At 36.8% G+C, this 13,762-nt stretch overlaps 1 protein-coding gene across 3 annotated transcripts in view; it reads left to right on the top strand.

Moving 5' to 3' along the window:
* The window catches only part of il11ra (interleukin 11 receptor, alpha), a 51,403-nt gene that overhangs the window by 29,025 nt on the left and 8,616 nt on the right, over positions 1-13,762 (top strand). For 2 of the 3 annotated variants that reach the window (XR_008961740.1, XM_057321131.1), the window contains exons 2-7: positions 6,149-6,245; positions 8,450-8,516; positions 8,952-9,118; positions 11,164-11,278; positions 11,722-11,888; positions 12,332-12,501. Coding sequence is in view for 2 of the 3 variants with exons in the window: in XM_057321131.1 (XP_057177114.1) it covers positions 6,149-6,245; positions 8,450-8,516; positions 8,952-9,118; positions 11,164-11,278; positions 11,722-11,888; positions 12,332-12,501 (783 nt within the window). In the remaining variant the exon portion in view is untranslated. Of the gene's footprint in view, positions 1-5,072; positions 5,190-6,148; positions 6,246-8,449; positions 8,517-8,951; positions 9,119-11,163; positions 11,279-11,721; positions 11,889-12,331; positions 12,502-13,762 lie in introns of all 3 variants that reach the window. The other variant, XM_057321132.1, reaches the window with a different exon arrangement.

The following is a 13,762-nucleotide window of genomic DNA, read 5'->3' as shown; positions in this document are numbered from 1 at the left end:
ACCTAAATTTAAATATGTAAATAAAGCGCCAGCGGTATGCTCCTAATAGAGTATTTTATGGCAGCAATTTGTATTAATTTGGTGCAATTTTCCAGTAGTAACTTTCATAAGTTTTTTATTTAAAGGCTTTTAGACACAATTTAGATCTGTCAGACTGCTCATGTTGTTGGGGGCAATATAGAGTGTTATGGGGATGGAAGGTTTTTTTTTTCACATGGATTAACAGCTCTGCGTTTATCTTCGCCAGATGCTCCATTGTTCTGGTGTATTAGAGCCATGCAGCCGATCCCAAACAATCAAAATAATATATATGGCTATATGGTCCTGATATGTAATTTACTAGCTTGCGGTCAAAATCCGCTCTGTTTTTTTTATCGCTGTGGGTTTGGTAGGTTGAGGGCTTGTGAGGAGATGCATTTTTGTGGTTAGGAGCATTCCTTTGGGTGGGGGTTGATGAAGTTTTACCCCGCCTGGCTCCATTGCAAAGAACCACAGGTGCATCCACTTTCTAAACATTCCAAAAGACGAACATTTATGCGAGAAGACTGGCTGGTGCAGTCACATAAGCTTACAATAGAGAACTGACTAAAGTCACACATAAATCCATTGTGTATGTTTAAACGTGACATGCTCCATGATTTTGAGTAGACCCAAGAAAGCCATTTTGAGTTTTATGTAGCCTATATATAAACCTAAAACCCCAAACAGACCCAAATTCATCTTTTTACAAAAGCAGTCCATTGCGTCTTATGACATTTGTGTGTCACTTCAAAACAAAACCCATATGCACAAGTTTTCAGTGACCTGATTGTATTGGCCTTAGTGAGTTTTTTTATGTTCTTTTTGGCAGTCTATCTGTTTTAGACGGTTTTTCAGTGCATCCCTGAAACAATCTACTGTAGGCCGCTGAAGTCCAAAACACAGTTATTGTAATCTTCATAATTGCGTCTATAAGTGCCTCTCATGACATAGCTGACTTTTAAGGGGGTGAAACTGTCGCAGATTCTGGATGATAACACACAGAAAGTCTTTATGAGACACGTGAGGGGCTGCACCTCACTGCTGAATTTGACAGTCACTTGAGAGCGGAGAACATGGAGGGCATCCAAAATAATGACGTCAAAAAACAGCTGCTCACCTTTAGGTGTGAGCTGCACACTTCGCAAGGTTTATTACATATAGTGTGCCTGAAAAATTACATTATAAGAATTTTAAGGAATTAGATATTCTGCTTGTCACAACCTTGCGATAGCAATAACATCTCATACCCACTGAAATCTGCGGTTTTGAGAAGTCAAACTGTTCAGACAGTCTGATGTGTTGAAGAATGTTTCCAATGTATAAGAAATGTCTGCTAATAATACATCTAAACCACATGGAAATGAAAATGAAGTATTCTGCTTCATTCTGACTTTTTTCCAGAAAAACTGATTTACTGCGGAGAACCGATAAATTGATAGTTATATGTACCATGTTTCCCTTACTGTTTTACACTGAACTTTCTATTGTTAATGTTGATAACCATCCTCTGACAGTGTTGGGTGTAACTAGTTACAAAGTAATTAGTTACTGTAATTTAATTACTTTCCCCTTGAAAAAGTAAAGTAAGGGATTACTGTTATTTTTTCTGTAATTTAATTAGTTACTTCTGATGTAATTAAACTAAATACTTTGTGTAATATGTGTGTGCAATAGTGGAATTGACATTAAAATTCAAAGTCTAACTTTAAAATCAGTGCTTTAATGTATAATTCTCACATTTGTAATACTTTGGTCAGTTAATAAGAGTACTTTATGTAGTTTAATATTATTTATTTGAATGAATTAAAAGAGCCCTTTCATGCATATCCTTGACTCACTTAACTAATCAAGGTTGATATAGGATATAGAAAGTAATTAGTAATAAGTAACTAAATACTTTTTGGAGAGAGTAATTTGTACAGCAATCTAATTACACTATTGAATATGTAATTAGTAACTAGTAATTAATTACTTTTTCAGAGTAACTTACCCAACACTGTCCTCTGACCACTGGTCCTATACATGTACACAAGATTCTCTGGGTCTTTCTATCTCCACACAATGTCATTGAGATTAATACATGTGGGAATTAAGTTAAAGTGATACTTCACCCAAAAATGAAAATTCTGTCATCATTTACTCACGCTCAGATTTTTCCAAACCTGTATGAATTTCTGTGTTCTGCTGAACACACAGGAAGATACCTGGAAGATTGTCAAATCTCATCCCCCATTGACGACCATAGTATTTATTTTCCTTACTAAGGCAGTAAATGGTGGATAAAATCTGACATTCTTCCAAAATTCTTCCTGTGTTCATCAAAACAAAGAAATGTATACAGGTTCGGAACAATCTAAGGGTGAGTAAATGATGACAGAATTTTCTTTTTTGGGTGAAGTGTCCCTTTAATATGACCACAGCTGGGGTGATAGTTACCATAAGTTTAAATCTATTACGGATGCACCGATACCAGTATCGGTATCGGCCCAATACCAAGCTCATGTACTCGTACTTGTACTCGTAATGACACACCGATACCAAGCTCATGTACTCGTACTCGTACTTGTAATGACACACCGATACCAAAGACCGATACCTCACGTGACATACATAGAGCCCTATGATTTCCGCAATGCGGAAAACGTGGACGGAATCGAGGAATCCAGGCATTTCCTAACAAGAAATTAGCGCTGAACAGCTAATGTACCGTTAACGAAATATTCAGATACTATTTAAATATGTATTCTGCTTGTTTTGCGTTACCGTGTGTAGAGTGTGTAAGAGTGGTGCAGTTGCGTGTACTGAACGCATTGTGCTTGTGGAGCTTTCCGTGCCGGCGTTTAACTGCACGAGGACACGAACACATAAACAAACACCATTTGCGGCGATCCGTCAAAATAAAAGTCCGGTTAACTTAAACAAATGCTCTTTGCGGCGTCCCGTCAAAATAAAAGTCCGGTTGACTTGAACAAGTTATAATACACCCACATTTTACCATACCACCCCCCTTAAATTTTTTATAATTTGACCACAGAGTATATTGTTTACTTTAGTAAACTGAAGTAAATGTGCTAGTAAAACTACTTATCATAAAAAATAGAACTTGATTAAAAAATAGTACTTAAATTTAAGTAGACCTAAAAACAAAAGAAAAAAAGAAAATGTACCAGTAAGATACTGGTTTATTAACATTATTGTACATTATACAGGCATCGGTTATAGGTATCAGTATCGGCGAGTACCAGAAAATGGTATCGGTGCATCCCTAAAATCTATGCTGGTAAGCAAAAGGTAAGACAAAGTCATTCAACATATTTAAACTGACTTCCTGGTTTGCATGTAAAACATCCCAGAATATCAATGCAGTCTTACACTTTTTGGATGCTTACAGGGATCCTCCTTGATCACAGTCAGATAAGTCTAAAAATAAAGCTAATTTTCACAAAAACAACTAAAAGATAAATAATACAAATATAGATGTGAAATAAAAACAACAAATAATATAACAATTTATTCCATTTAAATTTCAAAATGATGTTTAATTGTCTTTTTTTTTCATTTTGCAGTTAAACACATTGGTGTCCAAAATGAATGCTAATGTAAGACCCCATTATCTGTTTACATGCAATAAATATTTAGTTCAATTCAGTTCAAATTGATTTTTATAGAGCTAGAGAGAAATCAGTTTTACATAGACAGTAGTAACAAAAGAGAAGATGTAATTGTACGGAATTACATGCTATTATTGCCGTTTTCTCAATACAATGTAAAATATTGAAAGTTCCTTTAAATTGTCTAAATTTGTATTCTGACCGTTCTATTCATAATGCTAGTAAGCGCTGTGTATCAAAGTTTTCATGGGATGTATATTAAGGCTAACTGTTCAAAATTTCAAATCGCAGACATGCCGATTCTCACTGGACTAATATTATCACAGGACCTCGGTGTTCGTCAAAATATGGTAGGTAATTTGTGGGGGAATTTTTACTTGACAAATTACAGACATGGCCGTTTCGCACGGGATTAAGATCACAGACAATCTCTGCGATTATTACAAATGACCAGAGGTCCCCAGATAATACTAATCCTGTGCGAATAGGACTTTAATCAGCCTTTAAAAAACACCTTCATTGATGTGATTTAGCTTGATCCGAATGATATTTTTTACATTTTTATCTTGTTTACATCTTAAATATTGGAAATCGCACAATACTCGCTGCAAGAACCTGATTTACACTGAAGTGATATTGGTGCATATCTAGGGTGGTTTTTATGTATGGTTGAAAATCAGATTGAATGTTATCATTTGTATTTTTTTATTATTTTGGACATAATCTGTGATTCTTTAAAACATCAAATGGCCAGACCGACACTTCTTAAAGCATCATTGTAATGGAAGTCATCAACAAAAATGTTTCATGATGCTGTTTATTAGGGATGGGCTATATTATATTGTTTGCGATATACCGGTAGAAATTCCCCACACGATAGGAATTAGTCTTTCCGATATAAACGATAAATTCTAGTTGATGACGTATTTCTTTGTGAGACCCATTCACAGTTCATATGTGAAGCGAAAACGGGTATAGCGGAGGGCGGACGTGAAGCTGAGAAAGAGTTTGCACTAAAAGACGAGCTCTAAATCTTGTTTAGGTTGGCACTGTAGATGCATCCGAGTTAATGTTTAGTTTCACTTTAGTTTTATTTAATTAGTTTAAGTATTCGTTGATAGTCATAATAAGTTACACCACAACATTTAGTTTGGCTAAAAGTATTTATTTAAACATTCGTTAGATGTTATGCGCGCGTGCGCAAATTGTTTAATATGATTTCTTGCCTGTTCTATACAGGATGAATGGAGCGTCCCGTGCGCAGCTCACGCCCACATGCGCTTTCATAGCGACACAGCGTGCACAGCACTGCTGCCTGTTTACATACAGTACAAATGCGAGTTTGTATTATGTTATTTAAAATACGTTTATGAGAGTATAAAAGCATGGATTATTCTATTAGATTTCTTTTATCTGCATTTTTCTGTTCTCTTTCTGTAGACAGATTCAGTGTATGTTGCTGTGAGAAGAGAAGGTTCACACAGTTCAAGAGAGAGTGATTGACAGCGTGATGCGATCGATCGTTTCCTCCCAACAATAGAATATATACAGTTTTAGGTATGACATGATGTGTTTATTGAGCTTTAGTTCATTTAACTTTTCTTTACTACAACCTTTTGAAGTCGAATCTCACTATTATATTTTATATTTACAAAAATACTGTAGGTATATTTTAGGAGCTGTTTGATTTGGGGTAAGTTTTACTTTGTTTTTCTGAGGGTCTAGACTACATGCAGCTACTATCACTTGATGCAAAAAACAGCGGTGGATGGCGTTATGGATATATCGTCATTTTTATCGTTATCGCAAGAAATACCAGGAATTATCGTGATAGAGTTTTAGGGCCATATCGCCCATCCCTACTGTTTATAATGAACAAACTAAACTAAATCTAGCTAATTAGTTGAATCTGATGCTATTTCACTTTCATGTGTATACGTAACATTGCATACACAAGTTGATAAATGACTCTTCCTGAGTCATCCAGATATTTCCTGCACCTAACTACGCCTGAAGCTATACAGAAGCCTTTAAAGCAAGAAGCTACAGAAGCTACAGGTCCCAGAAGCTCACATGACAGACGTCTCCTGTCAGTTGTTTGTTTATAATATTTACAGCGTGTTGATACGAGGCTCCTCCGGGTCATATTTCAGATAGCAGACCATGTTCATTTGACGTCAGTGCTGTTTTCCACAATCGGCAAATTAATGAGGATGTATCAGAATACTGACTTCCCATAATCCTGTGGGGCAGCCCACAGTGATTCATGGAAACAACTGTATGCACTGTTGGTCGGTTTATATGGAAGTGTCCGACTATAGCACACGTATGTCACGGTGTCTTATTTGTCTTTATGGAAATTCGAGTGGTTAATCGTTCTGTTGCCTGACAGCCTGATTGGTTGCTAGGCAGGTGGGAATGTCAGATACCCACCGAATCACATACCCTCTTAGACTTGAAATGGAACATCCACTCTAGCAACTCTAACAGCCTTTATTGATGTTTGTCTCTTACAGATGCCCAGTTTATTGTCATGTCCTGGTGGTCTAATAGTCATTGGTGTCATCTATCTCTTCTCTGTCAACATCAAATCGGAGATATGGACCAATGAAGGTACTGTTTTTTTTGTTGCCTAATCTATTTTCAGACCAGCATATGGGACTACTTCAAAATGTCTGTAGCGTGTTTTGGTTTAGACAAAGCATGGTAAAATGAACCAGTTTTTGATTTATGATTTTATGATTTACAGGCCAGAATTTCTGTTAATCCATACTGGGAACGCATCCACGGTTTCGTAGAACATTAAACGTCTCTGTTTAAAACTCAAGTCGAGTGCGGTCTCTACAGCCTTGCATATAGATTGCACAATTATTGCAAGCGAGTACAGTCCGTATGTGTGCGGTGGCTCCAGTTTTGCTGGCTGGAGGGGAGAAATCTGAGTAATGTGGTGGGTTTTCAAATAATATGCTTTTGCCAATAGTTCCTGAAAGCAGACATTGAGCACGACCATTTCTGGAGTACACTTAGACCCTGGGCGATGCAGGGAAGCCACGCCCACTGTATGTGTGTGTGTGTGTGTGTGTGCATGTGTGTGTGTGTGTGTGTGTGTGTGTGCGTGTGTGTGTGTGTGTGTTTGCCACTCTTTGTTCCACACTTGGCAGTAATTGCCTGTTATTCTCTCCTGATATAAAAACTAAAATCTGACAAGGCAGAAAAGTATAGTAACGCAAATTCTTTTGCAGACAGATTCTGCATCTCTGCGCAGAAGCTACTTCAAAACTGTTGCTTTCCAGTCTACGAGATTCTCAGTTCAAGTTGTTTTTCTTCTCATGAAAAAGTAGTTAGCAATTTTAGAATGGCTAACCACGATGATATAATAATCATGTAGCTGATATACCTCTTAAATTGAAGATCAGATTTGATTTATTGGTAATACTTTACAATAAAGTGCTATTTGTTAAATGCATTAGCTAACATTAGCTAACAATGAACAATTTCGTTTTTTAGCATTTATTAATCCTTGTTAATGTTCTTTCATGTCAATACAGTTATTCATGTTAGTTCATGGTGCATTAACTAATGTTAACAGTGACAACATTTGATTTTAATAATGTATTAGTAAATGCTGAAATTAACATGAATTAATATGAATAATTGCTGTCGAAGTATTTTTCATTGTTAGTTTATGTTAGCTAATGCATTAACTAATTGTTAACAAATAGCACCTTATTGTATTTATGTCACACCAACAATAGCGTATTGATTTGAACACAAATCAGATCTGTTTGACGTTGTCGTGTGATCTGTTTGTTTTTATATGACAGACTAACAACCACTGCAAAAATGATTTACTTGTTAAACACATACAAGCATTAGGGGTACATTTCTTAGTATCAATTAAAACATTTTTTTAAAGCTGCCCCGCCACTTTTTTTTTATTTGCGAATCCACCGCAATCTGAAAAAATCTCCACATCTGAAAAAGTCCTAAAATGGCCATAATTCCTTTCTGATACAAAACTTCAAAATGTGCAAAAAAACTGGTGGTGGAAACCCGGCTACATTATAACACCAGGGCATTCATCCTTTGCTGGGCCGCTTTAAAAATGGGGGAGTATTCTGTGGTATATTACAGTAAATATACTTTAATATTCAGCACTATAGTAAATTGATCAACTGTAGTAAATAAATACTTGATTAAAATAAAAAAAATGGATTTGGGGAAAATAGATTTCATAGGGTCCTAAATGGGTTTAATTCTCTTCTTCAAACATTTGGAAAAGACAATATCTCAGACTCCAATTCTGACACAGAATAGTTTTATATTTCTTAGTATTTGTTCTGAAGATGTTTTTGATTGATGTTTCAACTGCTATCCAGTTTTCGACATATGTATATTTCTTTTGGGCTAGTTTTGTATCGAATTTATTTATATAGTGCTTTTCAGAGTTTTGCATTGATGGAAAATAACCTGAAGAAAAATGTCAACGGTCTCCTAGTGAGCAACCAAAAAATACTGAGGTTTTGGACATACTACTGATTTCGTAAACTGAATTTTGTTTACAATTTAAGTTACAATTTGCTATCTGACCTGGGCAGGATATTTTTTAGTTAGCTATTTAAAGAATCAGAAAAACATCTTTTAAATGTAAACATTTAAAATGTAATGTATTCTTTTTTATATATTGTATATTTTTGTCCATGGAAAACCTCATCTGTTATATAATATTCGATTGTTGATATGATTGTAGCCTTGATAACGTAATCACATTTGGAATAATCCCTGTAATACAGTGGTCACATGATCCTTGTCTTCAGTTTCAGATGTCCAATTTGGCAGACTGGGCTCCAGGGTCACCCTCACATGCAGAGGCTCCCACGGCGGGTATGTACTCTAGTCTACACAAGGCCATACTAGAAGTCCGGTAAACTCTAAAGCAAAGCTTTCCTGTAAGGAGGAATAATAGTGTGCAGAAGGGGCACGAGGCCAGTCCTTGCAGGGTTCGGACACATTGAACCTATTTACTGAGAGTAAAGTGGGTTTGATTCCCAAGCCTCATATTTTGGCAGGTCTGTGTTTTGTGCAAGGGCACTTGTTAAATATCCATATCTCTTGCCAATACACATGCTATCCAAGAGAATCCGACTGCCAAAAATAAGATTTGCGTGAGTAAAACGATACCTGGTTCAGTTGGCGCAGATGTGCGTTGTTTTGTCGCAGGTATATCTGGGGTTTCTTTGATTGTAGCAAGCTTGCACTGAAAGTAGGTGAAGGTTCTCGACTGAGATGTTGATTGTGAGTTTTGGATGGGCTCGACAGGTCTCCAGTGGAATGGAGGCTCAATGGAAGCTCAGTACAGCCGTGGCAAGCACAGATCTCAGAGGGTTCGCTTACGCTCCTGAACGCCACGCACTCCATGGAGGGCAACTACAGCTGCCACGATGATAGAGGGACTTTACTGCAGACCATCAAACTACGGCTGGGACGTAAGTCAACTTCAGCCATACAAGAGTCCCTTGTTTTTTGTTTTGACTCAAAAGCGTGATTCATTTGATAAAATATGTAGGATGTTTAAACAATTAACGTTATGGTATGTCGAGTTTGTCAGCTAATGTCTTTGCAAAATGAGTGAAATTAGTTTAAAAAATCAGACACTATCATATCCCTTATGAACTTGGTTTCTTCTGCATTAAACTAAATATGACATCTACTCTGACTAAAGCTATTGTTTTTGTAAACTTACACAAATACGTGTCATAGCAACACAGTCACAACAGATCCAATACACTTTAAATCATGCCGTTGGGTGTTTCTAAAGGGACAGTAATTCTTCTGCGTCATAGGTCACAAGTCTGTTTCAATAGGCTTTTTCTGATTGGCCAGTCACGACATTCCAAAGTCTGTTATTCCTCGATAACAGCTGCTCAAAACTAACAACACAGACTCTTCCAGGTATTAAGGTTATCTTGACCAGTGCAGTTTAATATTAAATAGAAATAGGGCTAATTAACAACATTGATATTATATTTGCAAAGGATGAAACCAAATTGCATATGTTTGTCTTGTTTGAACTTTGTGTCTTAGCTTAAAGTCACCATGAAACAGAAGTTGCGATAGACTTCTTTTCCGTATCATGACGAGTCCGAGTGCAACGGCTTCTGAAATGAGAAAATATGGGCGGGGCTTTATTTTGCCCTTCCCTTTTTGATTGGTTTGTTCTAAGTTGGGTGTTGCTAACAAAATGATGGCAGATTTGAATGGCAGTTTACTGTCTGTTGTGGAGGGGAGGGCTAAAAATGCCTGATCATTGGACAGGGGGAAGGAAGCTTAATGTTTTTGATTAAAGATTACAAGTGTAAATTAATTTTTTAAAAATGATGGTGTGCATGGATAAGTCATTTATAATAATCACTTCAACACTGTGTAAAACACTTAGAATTTTCCTGTTTGATTTCATGGTGACTTTAAAACCAAAAGGTTTACCTAGCGATAGGTCTGCATTGGTTACAAATGAGCTAATATATATTTCAAATCAATATTTCATGTGTAATAATTTACTTATGACGCAATCCGCCATGTAATAAGAGGGATAATGTAAAGCCAGCCGGTTGTCCCTTTATTGTGATACAAGACCCTCCTCCCCAGGTTGCCTAAACTCAGTTGAGAACCACTATGCCAAGACATAATGCTGAAAATTGGGGTATCAAAACTACTGTACAACAGTACCGTGCAAAAAAATAAAATAAAAGAGAGATGCATTTGACAGCAAACAAAGCTGTATTTGTACAAGTCTTTGGTAAAATGCCTGTTTCGGCAAGAGTTGGTTTTGTCCTAAATAAATGTAAACTGGTAAAAAAAATCATGAGACACTGTTCATTAGGTTTATTAGGCAACTGTATTGTATTTGTTATGAAGCAGTCGGATAAATCTGCTATATGTATAAATGTTTATATTGGCAATTGCCTCTTCTGACTGTCTATCTAAATGGAGAAATACTTGAAGGCAGCATTTCAATTTATATATTTGTTTGTTGTTTAATTTTTTTTAAATGAAACAAAATTTTGCTGATGTGTCAAAACTTCACTGCTGTTGTTATGGGCTGTTATTGATACTTTTGGTATCCTGGCAACCCTGTCTCCTAGTGTATACTCGTAATAGCTTGAGGCTTCTGAAATGGCACTTTTACTAGAACAGATTGTCAGGAAATTTACTAGTTAAAAGGAAACACTTGACCATTGTGCCCGGGGAGCAGCGAAACGGGGTATGCGTGTAGTTGTACGCCCTTTCTGTTTAACTCAGGCCACTTCCTCTAACAGGAAGTCACTACATCACTGCTCCACAGTTTCCTGATAGGAAGAGTGAGATTGTCAACTCTGGAGTGTGTTTAAGTTTAGTCTACCACACGTACCCTCATGCCCTTGAACAAAGTGCCAAACTTAAACAGCTCAATTGTGCAGACAGTGTTTTGGTTGGATTTGTAAATATAAGTGAATTGTGTCTAAGGTTTTGTGATTTTTTTTCTCTCTTTTAGATCAGCCTCATTTTGTCCATATTTCTTGCCGTGTACCAAATCATAATAAAATTTACTTTTCCTGGACTCAGACTAAGACAACACACCTGCCAACACGGTACATCTCCTCCTACAGGTACAGTCAATGCATTGTTTAAATGTAAAATTCTAGTATACACATTTTTATTATTTTCCCCACTGAAAGATGATGATCTCCAAGCTTCACAAAAAATAAGCAAGTAAATTAATATTTTGACATTAATGCATAAAATTTAAAGGGACAAATAAATGTACTGTAAGTAGGAAAACACTAAGCGCATTAAAACTAAAAACATTAAATGATTTTATTATTGTCTTTTGTGTATCATTTCCCTGTGACCAAGGATAAATATGTTTATAGAGACAAAACAGAACTAGTTTCTGATCTTTTAGTAGTCTTTTCTTAAATCGAGCAACTGCATTATTGTTTTACTTATATTTCATTATTTAAAATTAATATACACACTAGCAAGGCAAAATGTATTTTGTTGATTTCCAGAAGGGAACACATCTCTTACATACTTCTGTTGTTCTGTTTAGCACAAAAATAGGAGTGGTTGAATCCTGCGAGCAGGACAACAATGGGGAGAATGAATGTTCCATCACTAACCCTCCATTCTGGGCTGCAAAACTCCTGGTGAACGTCACTGAGATCAACCCGCTGGGATCCAATTCCACCATCTTCAAAGGAGACGTTCTCAAACTCTGTACGTGTACATCAATCAAGCTGTTTACAAATCCAATCATGTCTATAAAATGTCATTAGGATGTTTTTGAATGCTTATTATGATTTAGGAATACTCCATCTTCCAGAAAACACTCGAAGGGAGGGATAGTTCAGTTAAAAAACTTTTTTTTCACCTTCATATCATTTCAAGCCTGTATGACTTATTTTTTTGTCTGCAGAACACTTCCTTTGTACGAGAAGTTTTCATGATATATTTTGTGTTCTGCAGTCATATAAAGGGGTTCGACCATATGAGATTGAATAAATAATGACAGAACTTTTTATTTTTGGGTAAGCTATAATTTTAAAGGTTATTTGGTCACTTTCACTTTTTAATTTTTTTAATTTGTAATTTAAAGTAGCTTTCTCAGAATTATTTTATTTATTACTTTTCTTTTTACTTCCCTATTTATGTGACTTTAGTAAAACCAGATCCTCCAGAAGATGTTAAAGTTGTGCAGGTGGATGGTCTGCCCACCCAGTTACTGGTCCAGTGGAAATATCCTGAGTCCTGGCCTGACGAAATGACGGGTGCCTTTCCATTAAAATTCTTACTGCGATACCGGCCAATTGGCTCCAGCTTCTGGTCATCGGTAAGAAACTTCTACCAGCATCTATAACTGTAGTGAAATACATAAAGAATAATTGACGACGGCCGTTCAAGTATTCGAAAGTTAATGGACACCCCGAGGTGGTAATGCGGCCACGACGCGAACCGCAGTGCATTAACTTTTGAATAATTGAACGGACCAGAGTCAATTATTCCGCTTATACCACATTTACCACACCACAGGACATTGTTCAAATGTTTAATTTCACATGTTATCATGTTTAAAATGCTTTTAATGTAGGACTACTTTCTTGCGCTCATTTCCGTTAGAGCGAACAGACTCTGCGCTTGAGCCACGTGGTGGGTGGGTGTGAGTGAGTGAGAGCGAGAGACCTGCGTGTTTGCAGTAATGTGACAGAAAAGCCAGTGATACTCAATTATTTATTCCTCGTGTTGTTTCTATCTTCAGCAGTAAAAAAATATATATTTGTTATCAGTTATTACGCACACACACAGACACGCATGCACACACACGCACGCACACACACACGCACAGTGAGAGCACACATTTAAGATAAAGGACAGAGAAGCACAGGTCAAATATAACAGACTATAAATTCCTATATGCAATATTAATTAAGTAAAACTTTAAAATTCTAATTCTAAAGCAGCCCCCCCGGCCAAGCAAATAGTGCAAAAAAAAGTATGCAAACGGTGGCGAGGAACCCAAAACTCCAATTGAGAAAAAAAACCTCAGGAGAAGCCGCTTCCCATTCTCCGCTCTACCATCAGGTCAGGCCATGAACTGGATCCTGCTCACTGTGGTAACCTTGGAACAATGAGACAAGACTGGCTGAGAGTAGAGTATTGTTCTGCACTTTTTGATGCAACAAGTACATCAGTTGTGTTTTTGGTTCCGGTTGATCTAACTAATGCAGCCTAAGCCCTCAGAGGATTTATATTATGGAAGTGTAGTGTATGCAAGATTAAAAAGATGCGTCTTTAGTCTAGATTTAAACTGACAGAGTGTGTCTGCCTCCCGGACAGTGCAGGGAAGACTATTCCAAAGTTTAGGCGCTAGATAGGAAAAGGATCTACCACCTGCACTTGATTTTGAAATTCTAGGTATTACCAACTGACAGGAAGCCTGAGTGTGTAATGCACGTGAAGGACTGTAATAAAAGAGGAGTTCATTAAACTACTGAGGAGCTAAACCATGTAGGACTTTATAGGTAATAAGCAAGATTTTAAAGTTAACGCGATGCTTTATAGGTAACCAGTGCAAGGTTGACAGAACCGGGCTA

The sequence above is a fragment of the Triplophysa rosa genome, linkage group LG22, assembly GCF_024868665.1.
Source record: "Triplophysa rosa linkage group LG22, Trosa_1v2, whole genome shotgun sequence".
Lineage (NCBI taxonomy): Eukaryota > Metazoa > Chordata > Actinopteri > Cypriniformes > Nemacheilidae > Triplophysa > Triplophysa rosa.
The sequence above is the reverse complement of the archived record's forward strand: the minus strand, read 5'-3'. Positions and strand labels throughout refer to the sequence as shown.